The following is a 24,336-nucleotide window of genomic DNA, read 5'->3' on the forward strand; positions in this document are numbered from 1 at the left end:
ATTGTGTTATTTTTCTATTGCCAAAAAGGACAAAAACTTATGTGTTAAACTACTTTGTCAATGTTTGCTCACAAAGACCTTCTATTAGGTTGGACAGGTTTAAAGAGCACCAATATTTGTCTTGGGCCACTCTTTCTATTGACGCATACCGACAGGGTTACAGGAATGTCACAACAGGTGGGTCAGACAGCGCCTCTTTCTTATCACTCTTTTTCCATCTGTTCTTACAGTGTGTGCTGCTATCTAGCTGACATAAACTTAATATACTGTAACATTATCAGGGCACGATGTGCACATGCTTGATTTAGTGCTTTTCGAAAATATGGATTGCATGAGCTGAAACTCTCAATCGCTCATCGTTTTGTCTTATCAGTGCAAAGTGTCAGTAAGTTACAGGATTTGCACAGAAACACAGTCTTTTACTGCATGTAGAATTCAAGATAATCAGCACAGAATACACTTTCAAATACATTTCTATTAACAGTTTCTTAGTTAACTATTATAGCATAGTTTCTAAGTTCTGAGATATACGTTAGGAGCTAAATTATATTATAAGAAAGTGATTTCTGTTTCTGTAAGGTCCCAATAGTAACATTTCTCCAAAGGTATCACAAATATTATAGCGATTATTATACAGTAATCTTATATTGCAGGGGCAGCAATAAAGTCATTCATCTATTCTTATATTGCAAGTGTGCTTTTGAAGTTTGGTGAGTTTCTTTCAGTACACAGAAATCAACACCACTATATTCTTTAAGCATACAATGCAAGAACAGAAGAGGAGATCAGAATAGTATTTATTGTCATTGTACATGTACAACGAAACTGAATGCAAAGCTTAATTAATGCCAAAATTGAATACAAAAAAAATTGAAACTACAAAACAGTATAAAAGAAAATGTTTAAAAAAGACAAACAATAAATAACTGAGGCTAATAAGGACAAGTGGAACACATAAAACCATACACACATCACTTTATGTGTTCTTATGTGTAGTTAGAATCCTGTTGCAATTTTGTCATTAAAATTGCCAACAGATTCTAAACTTGTGTGTCTCTGTGACAATGTCATGCACGTCAAAACCACCAAACCTGAGCTCACGACATCCCATGAAAACTCAAAATCTTTTTACACTATAGTGAGAAGTCAGTGGAAGATATTTAATTGCTGTGCAAAAAATATAGTAAATAGGATCTGTACATTCACATATCTTGGTCTCTGGTCTTTTTTATGACCTAAAAATGCCCAACCCTGACCTGGCCCTTCATTGTTTACTGTAACTGTGTTAGCTACTGTCGTCACCTGTAGAATATTTTTACACCCCAGACTCAGTCCAACCCCTTTTTATTTGTTCCTTGCCTCAAGTCCTCTTTCTCCACCCTCTGCTGAGGTTACCTGGTCAGGTGGAGGGGCTATAAATGCTTAGAACCTGCAGCTCTGTTCTGAGAATGACACAGGAGGACCCACATCTCCGTGCTGGCAGTTACAGGGAAATAATACGTTTGCACAGAGAAGCTCGGCAGCAGTTACTGCTCACTATTCATTCTTCAACTCATCAAAGAGAGTATTAGCAACGGGAGAGAAGCTGACAGGCTGCCGTTAAGGGATCAGCAATGCTTGGAGGAATCCACACAGATTTGTTGGTTGCAGTGACTATTCTCTTTCTAACCCAGACAGGAACTCAGTGCAAGTGAGTCTGAAGATGTTTCAATTTTCATATATTTAATTAATTTTTGGCGATTGTTAACTTGTCCTCATGTTGTTGTTATTTTTTCATTTCAGGGCTGAAAATGACTTTTCATTAGTTACTTTACCAGACTGGAGGACAAACTCAGGTATGTAGTTAAATTAAAATTCAATTGCTAGAACAGCCTGAATACAATTTGTCCCTCAAATAAGGACTTAAATACACAGACATAAATAAACAGAGAGATACACATTCTGTACACATTACTATATCTGACCCCTTTCTTATCTGTTATAGAATACGTTACACAATGTGACAACAATCTGATTTGTGACTGGACAAGGAATGGATCATCTGTTTCTGCAGCAGGTACAGAAGATAACAGGGATTGTGCAATATTGCAGCATACTGTGACCATGTCATTGCCTCACTGCATATCATTAATTGATCTGAAGCAAGCTAATAATATTTTATAGACTACTGTTCTCCCAAGGGCAATCAAAGTTGAGGGCCTGCACTCAAGGTTAACATTTGCCATCAAACACTCCAAACAGCTATTTTGTATTTAATGATAATCACATCACAACAGATGTACTTCTTGTTTTATTACAGTAACAAAGGAAATGGTTTGCTATTTTTGATGGGATTAAAATTATGATGCAACATAAAGCCTCATTTTAACTAAGCAGAGTTACAAATATATTTGACCATTTGTCAAAAAAAAACCAACAGAAAAAATAGGTCATTGAATTTATCCGTTAGAAACAAAGTGTTACACTGGAAATATTTGTTTAAAAATACATCTGGTCACTTTCTATTATACGGATGAAAGCATCTGGTTTATTAAGTTGTCTTATTGGCATTTTTACCCACAGAGGATGTTGCAGTGAATATGTTAAAGAGTGGTCCACTGGGGATGGAGGGCGAGGCCTGTCTAGAGTTTTGGTACCTGACCCCAGCTGCAGCTAAAGTGTCAGAACTCCAAGTTCTGCTAAAAAGCAGTGTTGGTCTGGTGGAAATCTGGACCTCACCTGGCCTACCCGGGGATTCGTGGAGACAAGTGTTTGTCCCCTTGACCATCACTGAACCAGGGACTCAGGTAAAATGGCAGACAACCACATATTTGTGACTGTACCATAGTCAGGAATTAAAATAATATATTACATGTGTAAATTATTATCTGTTTTTATATCAGGTTGTATTGAAAGCATCATCAGCAGTGTCCATGGAGGGACAGGTCGTTTTTAACCGGATAGGAGTAAGAAAAGGCTCATGTGGTAAATATTCTTTTGTTATTTAAAGAACAGCCAACTTTGGTCCCATTAATCAATATGAAATAAAAATTCATGCACTATTCATAGGTAGAATATGTAGGTGCAACACACATAAGCTATTACTGTCATGACACTTCTCAGATTACTGTCAGTCATTTTTTGAAAGGTGGTAAGAATGTTTTTCATACTTTTGATCATTGGCAATTAACAAATTATTAATCTTAGTATCACTATGAGCAACAGGTCACATAACTAAGATAATTAAGAGCAATCCATGCACGGACCATTATAATTCATTCATGTTCCTAATCACTTATTCCTTGCCAGACGGTGTTGTGATTATAAAGTCATAATTTACTCATTCACATACCCACAGGACAACAGTGTGAATCTAACACAGAGTTATGGACAGATGAGTCCACTCGCTGCCTCTGTTCTGTTGGCCAGCTCTCCTGCTCTCCCTCTCAGTGCCCTGAGGGCCAAATCTGTGGTCGTCAAACTGAAAGCTCCGGTGGGATTTCCGCCTCTGGGACGTGCACTATACACAGTAATAGAGACTGCAGCACTTTTGATGGAGCGCTGTTCCGCTTCATGTCATCCTGCACCTACACACTGGCTAAGACCTGCTCACCCAATGAGACCCTGCCCCTATTCAGTGTGGAAGTGGTCAGTGTCGAGAGAGGGAACTCATCTCTACCAACTGTGCAGCAAGTCATTGTGGAAATGGGGAACTTGAGAGTGTCCCTGTTGAAAAAGCAGACACGCCGTGTTGTGGTGAGTTACTTTACAGTGAGATATAAATTTATGCAGGCACACATACTATGACCCATTGCTAATGTCTATAGCATCTGCCAATATAGGGACAATTCTTCATAAAAGTTATAAGACCAAGTCCAAGTCCAAGTCACACCACCCTGTTCCATTTACAAAGAGACACCAGCTCCGAATGGCTGTTGTATCCAAATAAGTCATGATCAACATTAACATAGCATTTATGTCACTACACCGATGCAGCCATAAAGTCATTTTTGGCACTCCTAACAGATTATTTTCAGTTTCCTCAGCTAAGTTGGACAATATGAGCATTTGAAATTTTTCATAATTAATGGGGAGAGTAATTTGCAGACCAAGCCATCCACAACCTTTTTGCATGTTGGAAGATGTTTTTTTATTCCATTAAAAATATACAGTATTTCCTATTTGTCATTGCTCCCTAAACTTAAAAATAACTTAAGTACTATCTGTGCAACTTACATTTGTGGCACCTTGTGGCAATGAGTGTTAGAATACAGCTGTGTAATATACTGAACTGAGCAATTTCCATTCTACTGATAAAATTTAAGTGCAGAATTCAGTGCCATAATGTCCTGGAATTCGTAGAAAACCAACTGTCCTTATCAATTCTCAAACACAGCATCAATTTTCAGAATGCTGCTATTCATTGCTGATGATAGCCAGTAAGTCGAAAACTTATCATGTTCTTCAGGTTAATGGGATCTGGAGGAAGCTTCCACTTAAGCTCAGCAACAGCACTGTCAGCATCAAGAGCAACCCTGCTGCCGTTATACTGGAAACCACCTCGGGTCTTTCCGTCTCATACGACACCGCTGGTGCTGTCCATGTCACCTTGCCATCCATTTACTCTGATCATGTCTGTGGCTTGTGCGGAAACTTTAACTATCTCAGAGGAGATGACTTCAGAAAACGTGATGGTATAGATGCCCAAGATGCTACAGCTCTGGCCGAGAGCCTGCAGACTGGGCAAACTACCTCCTCCTGTGACACCATTCCTGTACCTCATCAGTGTGACCCTCTGGAAGAGGCTGAATACGCAAGTGAGCTGTACTGTGGAGGTATTCTCTCAAGTACTGGGCCCTTTGCTGAATGTCTGGCAGCTCTGGGAGCCGAAAGCTACTTCAGGAGCTGTGTGGTCGGCATGTGCTCTACTCATGGTGACCTTGCGGTGCTATGTGAGACATTACAGGACTATGCAGATATCTGCCGAGAGGCTGGAGTAGCAATACCCATATGGAGGAACTCTACAGTCTGCTGTATGTTGTTTTATTAATTCCTTATTTTGTTTCACTACCTACTTATAGCAGCAAATAATGACTGTACTAATACAGTATGCTCTCTCTTCTTTCCTCCCTTCTCAGCCCATCAGTGTGGTGAGAACAGCCATTATAACTCATGTGCTGATGGCTGTCCTGAAGTGTGCTCCAGCCTGGATATAGCTGGTCCCTGCGGAAGCTGTGTAGAAAGATGTGAGTGTGACTCTGGCTTCAAACTCAGTGGGGGAAAGTGTGTCCCAGCAGAAGACTGTGGGTGCTGGTATCACGGAAACCACTATGATGTAAGTGGGGCAGAGGAACAAGAAACAATTTCATACTGACCTATTCACTTCTGCATTGCTAGAATTCATTCACACAACTTCCTTTTGTCTGCAGAGAGGAGAAACATGGCTGCAAGGAGAGTGTGCGTGGAAGTGCCAGTGCGTCGGTGAAAATGTCACACAGTGCACTAAAATGCAGTGTGCAGACAATGAGATCTGTAAGGTCAAGGATGGGATCAAAGGCTGCTACCTTCTCAGTCCCGCCACCTGCAGTGTGTACGGCGATCCACACTATATTACATTTGATGGGATGGCTTATGATTTTCAAGGGGGCTGCAGTTACACACTGGCTACCACGTGCGGAGAAGAAAGCTCAGTCCAGTTCACTGTCGTTGGACACAACATGCATCCTCCTCTTCAGAACGTTACACGGTCCAAGCTGGAAGCTGTGACTCTTCAGGTTGAGGATCTACACCTTACCCTGAAGGATAGTGGACAAGTCGATGTAAGCACAAAGACTCCTTCTAATTCTCTACAGATCAAAAAAAAGTGGAATCCCGAATGGAACTCTTTTACAGCACATGACTATAACAAAGGCAGTGAAAATGTGAATGACAGCTTCCAGTCCATCAGTTGTGTCTTGACCTATAAGTTTACTAGATTTGTAATGTCGTCATTCTGTATTATGGCTGTAATCCATTCATGACAGTGGCTACTGACTATAGTATCAACACACCCATGTTTACAAGGGGCAGTTATTACTCTGTGTCAGGTCACCGGAGGATGTTGCCAATAAGAACACACAAAGTAATAGCCATCCCACTTGACTTTGCCCTGAACAGCCAGGTGGCAGTTAATTAGTTGCACTTTCTATCCTAGAAAAAAAGTTTCAAATAACTTACCAGTTGTTTTGTCAGGCATTTAAGACAAATTCACTTTTCACAAGAATAAATGTATTACAACTGATGGATTGTCCTCTCTTTAGGTGAATAATGTCCAGGTCCAACTTCCCTATTCCACAGAAGGTGCATATGGCTCAGTACGGGTTGACATGAAGAATAACTTCATTGTCTTGGAGACAACCTTTGGTCTCAGAATGATGATAGATGGGCAGAACAGACTCTTCCTGCAGGTGGATGAGCGCTACAAGTATGAACTGTGTGGACTATGTGGCACCTACTCTGATCAACAGGACGATGACTTCATAACATCTGGAGGCCAAAATGTTACTGAGCCCTTTGAGTTTGGTGATAGCTGGAGGGTGCCAGACGATGATGAGTAAGTCACTCTTAACATACTTATTATTATATTATACTTATTTAATTTGTACTAAAATCTCCACACATTTTAGTACAAATTAAATAAGTGTTATAACATTTTACTATCTCCAAAAGAAAAAAAACACACATACCACACTCACACACAACCATACTAGCAGCATGTATTTAGATGATGAGACAAGACGAGCATGCTAACCCACTAAACTAAGATGATGAACATGGAAAACATAGACCACCATGTTAGCGTTGTCATTATATGTTAGCACACATACAATAGATTTTAGGTCAAACTACTACTGGTGCTTAAGTACATAAATACATGAAATATTTTCTGTGTAGAGGTAGTTGTTTGTGCTTTATAAGGAGGCAATAATTTTACAGCCTGGCTTGCCTGGTTCATGTATTAATAGCCAAATTAAAAAAAAAAAAAAAAACAGGTTACCTTATTGATTACCAGCTAATTACTAGATGAATACATGTACACAAAGTAGGTTACTTTTGCAAAATACATACACCAAGCTCACAACCTCACAAACATTTCTCAACCATTAACAAACTATATTTTGTTTTATTTTGTGGTGGAATAAATCTAGCTTTTTATTTAATTATTTTATTGTCAAGGTGTGTTGCTCATCCAAATAATCCCAGACTCTGTGATTATGAAGAGGAGAATGATGCCTACAATGAGTGCTACACCCTCCTAAGGGATGCCTTCAAGTCTTGCCATGAACTCATTCACCCGAGCATATACATCAACAGTTGTGTGTATGACTACTGTGCCACAAATGGTGACCAACACACCCTGTGTGAATCTCTGAAGTCCTATGCAGCAGCATGCCAGGTTGCAGGAGTAGAGCTTCCCCACTGGCAGACAGATACAGCCTGTGGTGAGTCAGCTGTGGTTACTCTCTGAAAGGATATGAATGTGGTGAATCTGGTGTTTTATAAGCACTGAAGAAAAAATGAAGTTATTCTAGTAGATGTCCTGTATTTGTTATTTATTGATTCTCTTTACCAATATCTTCAAAACTCTCTTCTCCTCTTTTTTTTCCCCATTATGGCGAGGGATTGGCTCCTTGCATGAGGCAAATGCCTAGAGCCCTGCCTGATTGAATTTTGATTGTCTTCTCATTCATCTAAGCAATATAGATAGTTCTAGATATGGAGGGGGGAGCCCTATGCAAAATATTTTGCAGGGTGTCAAAAAGGCTAAGGTGGTAAACTCATTTCTTTTTGTTTATTTTTGTTTGTTTGTTTGCCTTTTGTTTTATTTTTGTCCCCATTCCAGCTGAGCCCCCAACCACAATTCCTCCAACAACTCGAACTCCTGCCTCACCAACACCAGATCAAACTTGTAAGAGCATTCAGGGGGAAAGGGTTTATTTGTTGCTAATTTGGATAAGATGGCAGTGGCATAATCCAGTTTGTGTATAAATATACATACACACACCCATATATATCTATCTATCTATCTATCTATAGATAGATAGATAGATAGATAGATAGATAGATAGATAGATAGATATGAATGTGAATTGATTAATTTTTATTGATTTTGATTAGGCACAAAGTTAATGGAATTATATTTTTATGGATAATATATTTTCACATAAAAACTGTATTTTTCAGATTGTAACTTCATCATCATCATTTCCATTTTCTTTGTTTGTTATGCTTCTTTCATAGTCTGTCCTATGAATTGTAACTTTGAAGAAAATTTGTGTGGGTGGGAACAGCTCATACAGGACAGTTTTGATTGGACAAGGAATTCAGGATCCACCCCATCAAATCTAACTGGCCCAAACCAAGACCACACCACTGGAGGTAAAACTGAACATCAACACTTGATATCATATCTGTTTCGCTGCTGCATTTGTTTTTGTTTTTTTGTTTTTTTTCATGTAACATTTATTGTGCTATTTGCAATGGTTCTCTAGCTGGTTTCTACATGTATATTGAGGGAAATAGTGCAACCTATGGAGATTCAGCCCGTCTGCTGAGCTCAGTGTGCCATTATAATGGCCCACTCTGCTTGCAATTCTGGTACCATATGTATGGTTCAGCTACAGCCATGGCGCTCAACATCTACCTGCTCAAAGACAATAAAGTCACCAAACTCTGGTCCATGATGAATAACCAGGGACCAAAATGGCATCCAGTATATCTTGACATCAGCGTGTCTGGACCATTCCAAGTAAGTCCAAAACTATACACTGAGAATATGTGTGCCTAAAAGATGCTGGCCAAATGTTGCACAGGTTTCTTGAAATGACTAGTGATCGTATTCTGTATGACGAAACATATCTTCCTTCCACTTTCAGATTATCATAGAGGGAATTCGAGGCTCTGGTGCTAAATCAGATGTGGCCATAGATGATATATCCATCCACATTGGCTCATGCTCAGGTGATGTTCACATCCAACAAAAAGGAGAAAAAACATTGTACATTTGATTACTGATACAACCCGTCACAATTTTAAATGTTACATTTCCAATGGTGCAAATGCATTAACAACTAAAATTATGACCATAGAAAATATATCAAGGTTTATACATAGTCAATTATCTAACTTCCTTTAGGTAACTTCCCTGGTCTGGTTAGTGGAACTGAGCTTCCTTCCACAACTGTAGAAATCCTCCCCTCATACCCAGGTAAGTGTTCAGGAAGCTATGTTTTATGGGCCATTTGTTTCTACATCAGAAAGATGTAGTTTGGTTATAAATTAACTTTTGTGTCTAGCCCAGTAAACACTGAATGTGCAATTTTAATGGTAACTGAAGTTACAGGTCACCAAAATAAAGGAAGTTGCATAAGGGCAATATGGTGTGCAATGGTTCAAGTTAATTTTTTGCAAATGTTTCCTTTATAGTCTGCAATATTGACTGCAGCTTCGACAGCAACCTTTGTAGCTGGAATCAGATGGTCACAGATGCTTTTGACTGGACATGGCAAAGTGGTTCCACTCCCACCCTGATGACCGGTCCCTCTGCTGACCACACTGGTGGTAATTCACTCTATCTCTGTTTAATATGGCGACAGATGCAACTGTATGGGTGACAGCTGTATCACCATGGAAAGTTTATCTACCAATTTTGATAACGAGTTTCACCCTTCTTTTTTAGATGGCCACTATCTTTACATCGAAGCCAACAGTGTGACACACGGAGACACGGCTCGTCTCATAAGCTCAGAGTGTTCTGACTCTGGTCCTCAGTGTCTGCAGTTCTGGTACCACATGTACGGTTCAGCCGACACAATGGGCCTCAATGTCTACTTGCTCCAAGACAGAAAGGTTGACACTGTCTGGCAGAAGAGGAATGATCAAGGAAATATGTGGCACCTGGCTCAGCTGGACTTCACAACAACTAGAGCTTTTCAGGTCAGGACACCTTCCACCAGAGAGCCAGTGACGGTGTAATGTTAGAATATTACCAATAAAGGACATATTACAAAAAATAACACATACATATTTTCCAAACTCAGATCATCATTGAGGGGCGTAGAGGCTCCAACGAAGAGTCTGATGTGGCCATAGATGATGTAAAGCTTTATCATGGTCGATGCTCTGGTAAGAAATTTTCGTACAGAATAAGTACCAATATACCTTGAAAACATATTGCTAATGTTAACGCGTGTACCTTGATAATGTTTTAAATGTACACAATTATTATGTTGGGCTCTCTCTATTTACAATTTAATTAAAGAGTTTGGTCTAGACCTGCTCAAATTGGAAAGTGTCATGAGATAACTTTTGTTGTGAATTGGCGCTATATAAATAAACTGAATTGAATTGAATTAAAATTATTAACATTTCTTGCAGATCTGAGTGATGTTGTGACAAATCCTCCGAAACCTGACGGAGACACAACAGCTCTTCCAAGCATCAATGTGCCAACCACTGCAGCTCAAGAGACTCCTCTGGTCAATGTTACTGACCAGCTCCCTGTTACACCTCAGCCCCCTGTAGCAAATGTCACCATACCTTCTGCAGTGCAAACAACAACCCCCTTAATTAACAAAGACAATGTTACTGAAGCTCCAACAAACAAACCACCACCACACCCAGGTATAGCAAGGACTCCATACTACTGCTTATATATCTCTTTTTTGGGACTTCCATAATTTTTTGTGATTTCCAGAATTATGGCATCAGTGATCTAAAGATATGTCTGACTTGTGTCTCTAGTGTGCCAACTGCACTGTGATTTTGAGCAAGACCTATGTCAGTGGAACCAACTTCTTACTGATGTTTTTGACTGGACAAGGCATACTGGCTCCACTCCTACTATGATGACTGGTCCTTCTTCAGATCACACCACTGGAGGTAATTAGCCTTCTGACACACGGCAAATAATGTTGGCATAAAACTGTCAGGAAATAATAAAAATCACACTCTTTTCCAGTTTGCAATCAGACATCATCATCAGACAATGCCATGCATATACCTAATGAAAAACCCCTGAAGCAGTTCTTCCTTGTCAAACCAGAGTAGTAGACTGAAAAAGGTTGTCTGAGTTCCAGATGTATTTCATCAAGATATTTTTGCATCCGCCTCCTGTGTATGTGCCAGTAGAGATACTGCTTATAAATTTAGTCATTTTTTGACTTTCAACATTTAGAATGCATGTGCAGTCTCAACTTCTGCAAGCAGTTTCAGAAAAAATGGATATCTCTTCAACATGAAATTAAATGAGAACTCAAAGCATTTTCTAAGGAAAAGTTGCTGTCACTTACTCTAACACTTTTTACTCTTATGTCCTTAATCAGATGGCCACTATCTTTACATCGAAGCCAACAGTGTGACACATGGAGACACGGCTCGTCTCATAAGCTCAGAGTGTTCTGACTCTGGTCCTCAGTGTCTGCAGTTCTGGTACCACATGTACGGTTCAGCCGACACAATGGGCCTCAATGTCTACTTGCTCCAAGACAGAAAGGTTGACCCTGTTTGGCAGAAGAGGAATGATCAAGGAAATATGTGGCACCTGGCTCAGCTGGACTTCACAACAACTGGAGCTTTTCAGGTCAGGACACCTTCCACCAGAGAGCCAGTGACGGTGTAATGGTAGAATATTACTGATAAAGAATGTACAAAATAACATGTTTCTCCTCTTAACCTGTCTAATATTAGAAATGTGCAGAGCAAAACAGTAATTATGGGCAACTTAAAACAATAAACTGACCTCATCATGTTCACTTTATTTTAGATCATTTTTGAAGGGCGAAGAGGCTCCAACGATCAGTCTGATGTGGCCATAGATGATGTATCGCTTCATCATGGGCACTGCGCAGGTTATTTTCTCCTCATACTCATTTTTCAATTTAGATTTCATGATTAGAAATTGATACAATTTATTGGATTGTGAAATATCATTACAGACCTTGGTAAACCAACAAATCCTGCTCCTACAACCTTTAATCCACCAACAACAGAAGGCACAGGGCTCCCACCAGAAATCAGCTCAACACAACCACAAACATCCACTTCATCAGAAACAGACCCAGCGTCAACCTTTACAACAACAACTGCTACAACAACCCCCACAACAACTACAGCCACCACTAACTGTGATACACTAAACACTAGAACAACACCAACAACTGTAACCCCAAAAACTTCAAATCCTGATTTCCCAACAAGTTCACAGCTACCCATAACATCAAAACCAATACCTACAGCCACAAGTAAGCCAGAAACTACAGCTAGACCCCAGCCACCAACAACAGAGCATGTAGGGGTTGAAACTTCAGAGCAACCAGAACCTGAAATTACAGAAAGACCCCAAACAACAGCAAGACCAGAGCAACCACCTACATTTACTAATGAACCTCAGCCTCCAGCCACAAATAAGCCACAGCCACCAACAACAGCTAGTTCACAAAAACCAACTAACACCCAGTCACAAACAACTGTTACACCACAACAACCAACCACAGCTAGACCACAACCTTCAACTGCAGCTCAACCACAGCCACAAACAACTGTTAATCCACAACCTCCAACAACATCTCAGATGGCATCCCAAACAACAAGTAGACCTAAACCTCCGACCACAACTACAGCAAAACCACCATTGACAGCAAGGCCACAACCATCATCCACAGTTAAACCACAACCCACAACAGCTGAACCACAGTCCACAACAACATCCAGGCCCCAACCTACAACAACCATTAAACCACATTCAACAACTGGCAGACCTCAGTCTACAACTACAACTATTCCACAATCGCCAACAACAGCTAGACCACAACCCACAACAGCTGAACCACAGTCCACAACAACATCCAGGCCCCAACCTACAACAACCATTAAACCACATTCAACAACTGGCAGACCTCAGTCTACAACTACAACTATTCCACAATCGCCAACAACAGCTAGACCACAACCTACAACAACCATTAAACCACATCCAACAACAGACACCCCTCAGCCTTCATCTACAGCTGCATCACAATCTACAACTGAGAGTCCACAACCATCAACTACATCTGTAACAAGTAAGTTGTGTAGTTATTTGCAGTTCCATATTTTAACAACAAATATATGTGTACATTGACTGCATTGTATTTGTCATTTTAAGCGTATAACTAAGTATCCACCCCATCCCTCCCTTTTTGGCTTTTTAGCACCCTCTTGCCCACAGAACAGCCATTACACCACTTGTATCCCTGCCTGCAGTCCCACCTGTGCACACCTGAATGGCCCACCAGGCTGCAGTGACAATAAGAGTTGTATACAGGGATGTGTATGTGATGCTGGCTTTGTGCAGAAAGGAAGGGTTTGTGTGCCTATCCAACAGTGTGGATGTGTGGACAGGAATGGCACTAAACATCAAGTGAGTGGCATTTCAAAATAACTCCTAACTCGCTCCAACAATGGCACAAGTCATATACAGTGTTGATTTTCAAATACATAGAATTATACCAACATAAATATAAAAACAATATTTTTGTTTTCTTTTATGAACACAAAAGACATGTACAACAGCCTGTTATAGTTCCTGCCAATATGACGCAACTTCACACCCTTGGGGATGAATAAAATATCAATCTATCCATCTCTATCAATCAGTGAAGAGCTGTGGAGCAATATTCCATAGGACACAATCAGCAACCTGATTGGCTCCTAAAGGATGTGTGTGGCACTGCATGAGGCAAATGATAGTCACAGCAGACACTGATTTTCTGGTTTTCTGATCCATGATCCTATTTTATTCTTTGTGGTATCTATAACCAAAAAATGCACATCTGTAAACCTTGACATGTGAAGTCTATATTTTAGTGCACAATGATTGTCTTTTTCAAAACAGAGTGACCTTTAATTATGACCAGCCCAAGGCATACCTGTTCAATAATCATGTTGTTTAATCAGCATTTTGTTAAGCCATGCCTGTTATTTTGATGGATTATCCTGAGTGAGAGAAGTGAAGGAAGTGCTCACTAAGTCTTTTGTATGCATACAAATGTGTTAAATGTGTTAAACTTGTGAAAAATGGGAGCAAAAATGAAAATGTTGGGTTTATATTTTTCCTGACTACACTGAAATTATGAACATTATTGCCAAAAATGTTGCATGTGAACACTGAGTATGATGACTCTTTCTTTTTTGTCAGTTTGATGAAGTGTGGTACGCCAATCACTGCAGTCAGAAGTGTGAATGTGAGAAACACCAAGGTGTGGGGAAGATCGACTGTGATAACAAAGAAGAATGCGATGGAAATGCTGTCTGCCTTCAAAATGAGGAGGGCGATTATTACTGCCAGCCTACAGGTGCTGTAAATGCCAGAATTTAACTTTGTGATGTATCTAGACCATACAGCTTGTTCAGTAATTTTTGAAATGCTCTACACTTGCTCCACAGACTTCAATGAGTGCACTATCAAGAAGGACAATGAGTACAGAACTTTTGACAAAATGAAGTACGACTTCGAAGGCGAGCACTCTTATGTGCTGGTCCAGACCAAGAACTTACCAAATAACCTTCAAGAGGTCTACATCGAGGGCATCAATACACGCATAGTACATGATGATGATGAAGATAGTCAGCAGCATGGTGACAGTAGCAGTGAAGAAGACCACAGTCGCAGTGACGAAGATGATGATGACAGTGAAGAGCATGAGGAACACCAGATATTACAAGAGCTTAAGATCAGAGTGTACAATCACACTGTGGAGTTAAAGAAAAAACGGAGGCTAGTCGTAAGTATCAAGGGAATTCTTTAACAATATACAGCCTCCATCTCGTTTTCCATTGGTGCCCTTTCAGCTGACACAATATTTTGTTCATGGGATAATATATTTCTGCCCACCCACAAACATTTGTGAGAGCGCAGGGGAAAATAGGCAGCACTGCTTCACATTTTCTCTGTGAGGTGTTACAACAGCAGTGAGGCAGATAATGTGTCATGTGCTGTGTGCAAAATTATGCTCTGTCATATGTTATTTCCTAGTTGGCACTTATACATTTGGGTGTGTAGAGAAAGAAAATGAAAGAGAGAGAGAGAGAATGCAAAAGTGCTGCAATATTAATTTATTCAGGAGTCAGACATTATTATGCAAGTATACTCTAAAATACAGCCTGAGCTAAATCGAAGAAGGCCTGCATAGAGAATATTGTTTTAATATTAATATTCTATAGCCAAAGAAAACTGGCACTGAAGCTTGAGGAGAAGGTCATAGACACTTTTAGGAGAATCAAAATTATTTTTTCAGTATTACCAGAGTGTCAACTTTAAACAGCATCTGAAAATTTTATATGCAGTCAAAATAAATTAAAAGTCATGCCAGCAGCCATGCTAGCAGTATAATCTTTGCCAATATTAATTTAGCATGTTGGCAAAGTAACAAAGTACGATTTGCAAATTTAAATGTTGTCTTTCATATATTTGGTCTTAAATAAATTAAATGTTTAACCTTGAAAAGTGATTACGAGAAATTGCAAAGTCAGTCTGAACAGCGTTGACCTAATCTACAAACTGGCAATGTTATCACTAGAACGACATTAGTAGCACAGCTAAAAATGTATGTTTTGTGCCTCCCTGCACTTAGTATACATAAAGATAAACTAATGAATACTAGCTAAGACAAGTATTTTCAAATATGAACAACTGCATTGACAAATCCCCTTCTCTGTCTCCAGGTGGATGGGAAAAGAACTAACACTCCTATAGCACCAACTGCTGGTCTAAACATCTATGAGCACTTCTCTCGCATTTATCTAAAGACCGACTTTGGTCTCTCAGTGGAGTTTGATGGACAAAGCACAGCAGGTAACTGATCTTCGCCTCATTAAACAAGTCTAACAGAATGAGAAATAATCCATAATTTTATATGATTCATATCAAATTGTTGAAATTACAACTCTTCAATCCATCTAATATTAATGTCAGTGTTATTTACTCTGGGAAAGGATTATGCAATGAACTAATTGACATTTCACGATTAATTTTGCTCCTGCAGAGATTATCCTACCACGTATATACAGAAGGAAGGTGGGGGGTCTTTGTGGGAACTTTGACAGTCAAAAGCAGAATGACTGGATGAAGCCAGATGGTACCAGGGCCAGGAGTGTTCAAGAGTTTGGAGAGAGCTGGAGAGTGTAAATATCACATGGATACAGGGATTCAACATGCCACTTAAAATTATCATGAAGAGGTTTTGACCACTGGTACACTCATTACTGTGGGAGTTTACAAGAAACCTTAATATAGTATATGTGTCACCTATAAAATAATAAAAGAGACAATTCATGCAGAGGTTGTTAATCTGCCATTTATCTTCATGAGTAATCATTTCGTCCACAAAAGATTTTTTAAAAAATGTAAAAAAAAAAAAAAAAATTGTCCAACCAACAGTCCAAAAACCAAAGAACTGTCATTTTTCATCATGCAAAAAAATGACAAAAAAAGCATCAAATCATCCTTCAAGAAACTAGAAGCAGCAAATGTTTGACATTTTCACTTCAAAAATGACTAAAACAATCAATTTTCATTTTTTTGTTGATATACACAAACTACAAAAACACTTTAACTGCCTACTACTGCACCTACCTTATGGGATTACGCATTTGCTGTTTCAAGAATCTTGTATCAAGCTTTAAAGTATTTTTTTAAGTAACTCACCTTTTTAAAATCTCTTAACATATTCTTTCATCAGTCTATCAGACTTTACTCTTTGTGTCATTACCATGTGTGCTATTTATTCATAAGTGAACCTTTGTGCATACACTGTATGCCTGTATGTTTGACTATAGATGGATTAGGTATCACTATCTGAAATAAATTTGATGTGCAATAACTAGTTATTCAAAACACTGCTTGCACTTGTTGTACTGTTCAAATAAATATACAGAGAGTTAGAATTTGTGTCACCTGTTGTCTAATCATTTCAATCTCAAGCTTAGCCACAAAAGCATACTTGAAATATCTACAGTGTGAACCCATTATCTACCTGTAAAACGGAAGAAAGTATCATCACGGGACGCCTGTAACATGATACTATTCTGTAAACAAAGGGTGCTTATTAATTCTTCCTGGCAGACAATAGGATCATTCTTTCTGTGAGTTTGTAAATAGTTGTGATGTTCTTATAAAACAGTCCTTGTTACACTTAGCATCGACACACAGTGATGGATTGGTTTGCGTTGTACTTCTTTCTCCTGCTCGGGCTGCCATGCTATCATGGTGAGTGGAAAATTACCATATTTTATATAGGAATGGTTTAATTAAACAAAGTCATGGGATAAACATTCCATTCTACAAATGTGTTAAACTAGTAAAGAATTTGGGATACGAGGTTACAACAAGACTTTTTAACTAACAAACATTGTTTTATTGGTGTTTTACTTGCTTGTAAAAAGCTAATCATTTGCCAAATGATTAAATAATAATGCATGACTCAGATGACTGGATTTTTACAAAAACATAATGGAATCTAATTTAATCCTCACAACTGCACAGTAAGCTCCTGCTGACTCAGGCTGTTATCATCATCTTCATCATCATCTTTGGGTGCTCAGCTCTAGTATAGGAAAAATCAGAGTCAGCTTGCAGGTCATAAGTGATCAAAGTAGTAAGTAAACAAAATCTACTTGTTTATCAAGTAACAGTGAGAGGTCATTTATCAGAACTGATTGTCCGGATGGGCGGCACGGTGGTGCAGTGGTTAGCACTGTCGCCTCATAGCAAGAGGGTTCCAGGTTCGAATCCCGGTCTGAGCCCTTCTATGTGGAGTTTGCATGTTCTCCCTGTGCCTGTGTGGGTTTTCTCCGGGTACTCCGGCTTCCTCCCACAATACCAAAAACATGCACATTAGGTTAATTGGCTACTCTAAATTACCCCTAGGTGTGAGTGTGAGAGTGTGTGGTTAGAGTGTGTGGTTGTTTGTCTTTGTGTGTTGGCCCTGCGATTGACTGGAGACCAGTCCAGGGTGTACCCCGCCTCTCGCCCGTAGTCAGCTGGGATAGGCTCCAGATCCCCCGCGACCCTGACGGATAAGCGGTATAGAAAATGGATGGATGGATGATTGTCCGGACCTCAGTGTGAAAACTCCCACAAACAGGCACTAAGAATTACCAAGAATTACTAATTTAATTCTAATCTAAATATAAAAGCGGGTAGCATAAAAAACAAACAAACAAAAAAGTTTATGTAAAGTTGGTAAAGACTTCATGATGGTAAGTGATGCCATTATTAAGGCAACTAAAAAGTTAGGTAAATTTTGTAAAAAGTTAATCAATAGCTAAATGATTAAATCATAACATACAACTTAAATGACTAGATTATTACAAAACATACTGTAAAATAACTATTACACAGCAACCTCGTGCTGGACCAGGTTGTTGGCGTCTTTGGGTGCTCAGTTTCAATGCAAGAAAAATCAGGTCATAAGTAATTAAAGTAGTATGTAAAAAGCATCTATCTGCTTATTACATGATGTGAGAAGTCATTTATCAGTGTTAATTGTCCTGACCTCAGTGGAAAATTATCCTCATACAGAGATTAGAAAAGGTGTTCACCCCTTTGGATGTTTTCTCTTTTTACTGCTTTTATAAATGAAATCACGGTCAGTACAATTTGGCTTTTTGACAAAAATATACAAAAAAAAACTGTAAAAAAAAAAACTGTAAAAAAATAAACTTTGTAAAACGGCTCCAGCTCTGTCAGGTTGCATGGGGATTGGCCACTCCAGAACATTCAGCTTCTTGTCTTTTCTGTGCAGCTTTCACTGTATGCTTCAGGTCATTGTCTTGCTGGAGAATAAATCCTCTCCCAAGTTGTAGTTTTCTTGTGGACTGAATCAGACAGTCCTCCAGGATTTTCCTATATTTTGTTGCATTCATTTTAACCTCTACTTTTACAAGCCTTTCCCATATCATGATAATGCCTCAGGATAATGCTTCACAGGACAATGGTGGTTTGTGGTGATGTGCAGTCCAGCAAACACAACGTCCAGTCTGATGGCCAATAAGTTCCGTTTTGATCTCATTAGTCCACATGATTTTGGAGTCTCCCACATGCCTTTGAGCAAATTGAAGTCTAGATTTAATATGAGCTATCTGCAACAGTGACTTTCTCCCATAAAGCTTTGACTGGTAAAGAACCAGTCAAAGCAACAGGCAACAGTTGTTGTATGCTTACTCCTTCACAGTAGTCATAGGTGTCTTGATGGCCTCCCTCACTAGTTTTCTTCCACGGTGACTTAGTTTGTGAGGACAGCCTGCTCTAGCTAGGTTTACACTTGCCATATTTCTAATGCTAACTGAACTCCAGGAAATGTTCAGTGACTTGGAAACTTTTTTTTGCACCAATCTCATGACTTTTCAGTAAGCTTTTCCCGAAGATGGATTGTGGTTTTGTCTTCACAGTGTAAATGTAGCAAGAAATACTGATTAACCAGTGACTCGACATTCCAGACACAAGTGTCTGTATACGACAATCAAATGAGACACATTCACTGCACTCGTGATCTCCATTTCGCCATCTGTGAGATAACTAGCACCCAGAGGCTGGACCTGTCTAGAATTAGGTTAGTCAATTTAAAGGGGGTGAGTATTTACATAAATTGGTAGAATCTTTTTGGCACTCAACATTGGCACTCAAGAATTTATTGTTTTTGTACATTTTTGTCAAATTATATTAAATAAATAAAAGTGGTCATTACTTTTTATAGGCACTGTAAATAGACACTAAGAATTACTCATTCAAATCTAATCTAACTTAAGGAAGAGGTTTAATTAAATAAAATTTTTATGTAAAGTTGGTAAAGATGCCATTATTAGGAAAGCTGCTATTTCTACAGACATAGGTGACGAAAAAAGAAAGGACAGGAAAAGTCTGTAAAAATGTGGAGAAATCTGGCAAAAATTACCATCAGTTACACCTCTATCACTAAACTGAATGAACATCAATTTTTTTGCGAGTGCATCTCTCGATCTGACATTAAAAATTACATTAATATCATGTAATGACAAGGCAACAGTTCTCTGAACAAGAATTAGCCTGTTTTGTCAGGTGACTGTGTGGTTCTAGTTGTCAGAAAACCATCTGAACAACATCATTTCCGACTTACCAGACAGCACACTGGGACATCTTTGCCAGTCCTCTTGCCTTTAATCTCAAGTAAAGGCTCAGCTTAAATTTGTTTCCTCATAATTGACATGTCATTGTCTCATTTCATTTATAGCTCAACCAACTCAGAATACCGCTCCAACAGGTAACATCCACAACACCACCTCATTCACCATACTCACTGTGCCATTCTTCAAGTGCAACATATACTGGCTCAACCTCATTCTCACAATGATCAGCCAGAATATTAAAATAAATCTCACACAACGCTCAAACCTCAACTCTTAGCAACATCTACTATCATTACCACACCCTGCTGTAGCATATGCAAACCTATCAGTGATTTGCTTAATTATAGGGCTGTTAGTCACTTTGTATGTCACCACAGTGATCATGAAACAACACGCCAAATGCACAGTTCTGCATGCCTACAGTGTTCATCTTATACACCTGTGCTGTGTGTGCTGCAGGCTGTGCGGGTCCCCCTGTGCTGTGTTGCCCTGGTTTAAACAACAGCTGTTCAAGGACAACATGTTTCTGTGATGAGTATTGCCTTAATAATAATGACTGCTGTCCTGACTACATATCAACCTGCACACAAAGTAAGTGAGGGTAAACACAAAAACAGGAAGAGCACAGTTACATCAGTTTAGGATTCAAGATAGAGATTGGTTTAAAAATTTATACTGTAAATTTGTCTTTATCAGCTACAGAAAGACCCACCATCACAAGCAGCAGTGCTACATCTACACTGGCAAATAATGTCACAACTTCAACATCCACAGTATCAACAGCAGTTGCACTCAATACGGAATCTGCATTAGTGAATACAAGCACAACCTCCTTAGTGTCTGCTGCTACAGCAACAAGCAGCAGTGCATCCACCCCAGCAGATGACAGTACAGCATCATCAGCCTCTGTATTGACAGACCCCAGCACAACAACCACCAATACCACCACTACATCAACAGATATGAGAACCTTAGCATCTACCATCTCTGATACTACAACACCAAGCATGACAGGCAGTAGTGCTGCACCTACACTGGCAAATAGTGTTGCAACTTCATTATCCATGGCCTCATCAGCAACAGCACCCAGTACAACATCTGTCTCCTTGATGTCTGCTACTACTACATCTACAACATCTAGCCAGTCTACTCCAGCAGATAACAGCACAACTCCACTTTTCTCTGCAACGACAGGCTCCAGCACCACAAACAGCAAGACTGCCACCACGTCAGCAGGTTTAAGAACAACTTTAGCATCCACAGTCTCTGATGCCACAACACCCAGCACAACAGGAAGCCCTGTGACATCTACACTAGTGGAAATGAGTAAAGCTTCAGCACCTACAACCTCTGATACTTCAGTACTTGAGGGGAGCACAACCTCAACCACCATAGTCTCTCCTACTACAGCACTCAGCACAGTAAATAGAGTTACTACATCTACAGCAGATACAACCCAAATGTCATCATCTACAGTTGTTGATACTTCAGCAACGAGCACAGCAGGGAGCAGCACTGTATTGGTTAAAGTGAACACAACTTCAGCAACCACAGTCTATTCAACAGCAACACCCAGCAGAACAAGCAGCAGCAGTACTTCTGCCCTTGTAAATATCATTACAACTTCACCATCCGTGGTCTCTGATACTACAACGACCAGCCAAACAAGCAGCAGTATGCCTACACCAGCAGAAATGAGGTCTACATCAGCATTCACAGTCTCTGATACAACACCACCCTGCGTGACAAACAGAAGTGCTTCCTGTACATCAGAAAATTCCAGCACAACTTCAACACCGGCAGTCTCTCTTAATACAACACCCAGAACAAATAACACCAGTGCATCTACATCAACAGATATCAGTCCATCTGCAGTCTCTTCAACAGCAGCACCCAGTACCAGCAGTAATACAACACTGCTGGATGTGAGCACAATCTCAATGTCCACAACGTTTTCTACAACAGCAAATAGCCAAAAAAGTAGCAGTACTACGTCTACAGCATTAGAGGAGCTCACAATTTCAGCACCTACAGCTCCAGGTTGGTCATTATAACTGTTATCTGAAGAATGCCATTCAAAGAAATACATTCACTGTGTAACTGTTGGAAATTGGAAACTCACTGGCAATCTTTTCTCAAAGTTAGATTCATTCCCAAATATTTTTTATTGTATGCATCAGGGTCTGACCAACCAACCATCCTCAGTTAATGAGTTACCTCCCTTGACATGCTCACTCAAAACTAAAAAAGTTTCCTTCTATCCATAGCTGGAACAACACTGACAGACACAAGCACAACTCTGGACAATGGTAGTGTCACGTCTTCACCAGCAGATGGAAGCAAATCCACAGTTTCCAACAGAAACACAGATTCTGGAACCACTACCAGCTCAGATAGTGGTATAGTCAGCCACATGTACTTCAGTGATGTTGTTAAAAGTTTAAATGGTAACATGCAAACATTTATTTGCACCTTTTTCAGATGCCCAAACAGTGACTCTTCACCTCAAAGCTTCTGTTTTACTCAATAATGTGGAAAGCGAGGATGTGGTGTTAGAAGCTGTATCAAATGTAAGTAAGAACAGCCTTCAAAACCATACATGATACACTCACAGAATCTCCAGAACAAAGTATTGTACACACCTCTGTCACTCACCCCATCAATGAGTGTCCTCTCTTTCACAGTTTATATTGCAGACTCTTCTCAAGCAGATCTGTGAGGGCTGCACTTCGACTATCAGACGCATCACGCTCACCTGAGAAAGGACCCATGTTAGAATCAATGGAAGCACCAGTGTGGCTACTGTGACAACAGGCTGCCCGACTCTCAAAAACAACAGAACAACCCGTTTAGACTGAGCGGACTATTAAAGATCAGCATTTACTTAAAGTTTTAAGTCATGAAACAAAAACCTACATATTTATTCGGTATTATCTGATGAGAGGCAGTGCCATTTGGCTAGAGAGGGTCTAAATGTGGTATTTCCACACTTAACAGGAGGATGAAAAAAAATGTTTAATTATGCTGACAATGACGGCTCTGGCCCGCTGATTTAAACTAAGCCCTCATTTTAGCTGGGGGGGGGGTCGGTTTAGAAGCCAGGGCAACAGGTCCTGTCAACATGGTTTAGAGACAGTGGGTCACTTTAACAAAAGAAAGTTAGAAACAGAGACATTTGCTCGTCTCATCTCATTTACACGAGTCCAGGTCACAACTTCAGGTCCTGTCCTCTACCAGCCACTTCCACCAGCTCATCTGGGGGGGTACCAAGTGGAGAAATAATCCCTCTATTGTGTCCTTGATCTGCCCCGGGGTTCTCCTCCTGGATGGACATATCCAAAACAACTCCCCAGGAGAAGTCCAGGAGGCATCCTAGTCACCCTATCTCTAAGGCCCACCTTATCCCTAAGGCTGAGCCCATCAACCTCATCAAGCTCATGTGGAGGAAACTCATTTTGGCCACTTGTATCTGTGATCTCCTTCTTTCGGTCACTACTCACAGCTCATGACCATTGCTGAGGATTGGAAGACATATGCTGTTTTTCGAAAAGGGTATAATAATATGACAATATCCACTGTAGCCTTGATAGGCTCCAGCCACACCTCACAACCCTGCAGGGATAAGAAGTATAGAAAATGGATGGATTGATGGAATATCAATTGTCGATCATCCACTGCTGAAACAGAACATCTAATATTGCCATAGTGACACTGAAAAAAAAATAAATAAATAAATTAAGGAAAGTTTGAGTAAGATGTCTGGCCAGTTTAGTCATAATTACTGAGTATTTTATCCCATACATGCTTTGTGTGTTAACTTTTTCCCGAAATCAAAAATTTAACATTTAAACATGGTGGACCACATTCTTTAATCCTCAGTGGTTGGTGCTGGTAGAGTATTTATGCCACACTACTGCAGAAAGTAGTTATTAGCAAATAAAAACAAGATAATCCTGAATCTTATATGATTCATATCAAATCACTAAAATCTCAATTATGTATCACTGCTCAATTAAATTCAACGTGCAATAACTGATCATTCAAAATGCTGCTTGCACTTCTTCCACTGTTCAAATAAATATGAATGGAGGTAGAATTTGTGTCATCTGTTGTCTAATCATTTCCATGTAGCCACAACAACATTCTTGAAATATCTACCGCCTGAATGTGTAAACC

The 24,336-nt window shown here is 39.7% G+C and overlaps 1 protein-coding gene across 4 annotated transcripts; it reads left to right on the top strand.

Annotated features, from left to right (window-relative positions):
• Positions 1-1,393: 1,393 nt before the first annotated feature.
• LOC124069650 (zonadhesin-like) lies at positions 1,394-16,939 on the top strand. 4 transcript variants are annotated; one of them, XM_046408965.1, is made up of 30 exons: positions 1,397-1,690; positions 1,783-1,835; positions 1,985-2,056; positions 2,563-2,786; positions 2,883-2,964; positions 3,338-3,735; positions 4,448-5,012; positions 5,118-5,314; positions 5,409-5,798; positions 6,279-6,571; positions 7,195-7,460; positions 7,862-7,927; positions 8,260-8,397; positions 8,511-8,767; positions 8,895-8,979; positions 9,155-9,226; positions 9,445-9,579; positions 9,698-9,954; positions 10,059-10,143; positions 10,396-10,641; positions 10,762-10,899; positions 11,343-11,599; positions 11,783-11,867; positions 11,955-12,517; positions 12,566-13,079; positions 13,209-13,417; positions 14,195-14,351; positions 14,443-14,780; positions 15,721-15,850; positions 16,041-16,939. In XM_046408965.1, the coding sequence occupies exons 1-30, from the start codon at positions 1,614-1,616 to the stop codon at positions 16,181-16,183; spliced, it is 6,492 nt and encodes a 2,163-aa protein (XP_046264921.1). In that variant the 5' UTR covers positions 1,397-1,613; the 3' UTR covers positions 16,184-16,939. The 4 variants fall into 4 exon arrangements, with proteins under 4 accessions (XP_046264924.1, XP_046264923.1, XP_046264921.1 ...); XM_046408966.1 differs by lacking the exon at positions 7,862-7,927; XM_046408968.1 differs by lacking the exons at positions 9,698-9,954; positions 10,059-10,143; positions 10,396-10,641; positions 10,762-10,899 and having other exon boundaries at positions 1,394-1,690.
• Positions 16,940-24,336: the final 7,397 nt, after the last annotated feature.

This window comes from Scatophagus argus, chromosome 13 (genome assembly GCF_020382885.2).
Source record: "Scatophagus argus isolate fScaArg1 chromosome 13, fScaArg1.pri, whole genome shotgun sequence".
NCBI lineage: Eukaryota > Metazoa > Chordata > Actinopteri > Scatophagidae > Scatophagus > Scatophagus argus.

Excerpts from the sequence above, each read along its gene's own strand:
- LOC124069650 (XM_046408965.1), top strand. The coding sequence starts at position 1,614 with ATGCTTGGAGGAATCCACACAGATTTGTTGGTTGCAGTGACTATTCTC. Across the intron at positions 3,736-4,447 it reads AGCAGACACGCCGTGTTGTG|GTTAATGGGATCTGGAGGAA; the intron begins GTGAGTTACTTT and ends CATGTTCTTCAG. Across the intron at positions 10,642-10,761 it reads CAAACCACCACCACACCCAG|TGTGCCAACTGCACTGTGAT; the intron begins GTATAGCAAGGA and ends TTGTGTCTCTAG.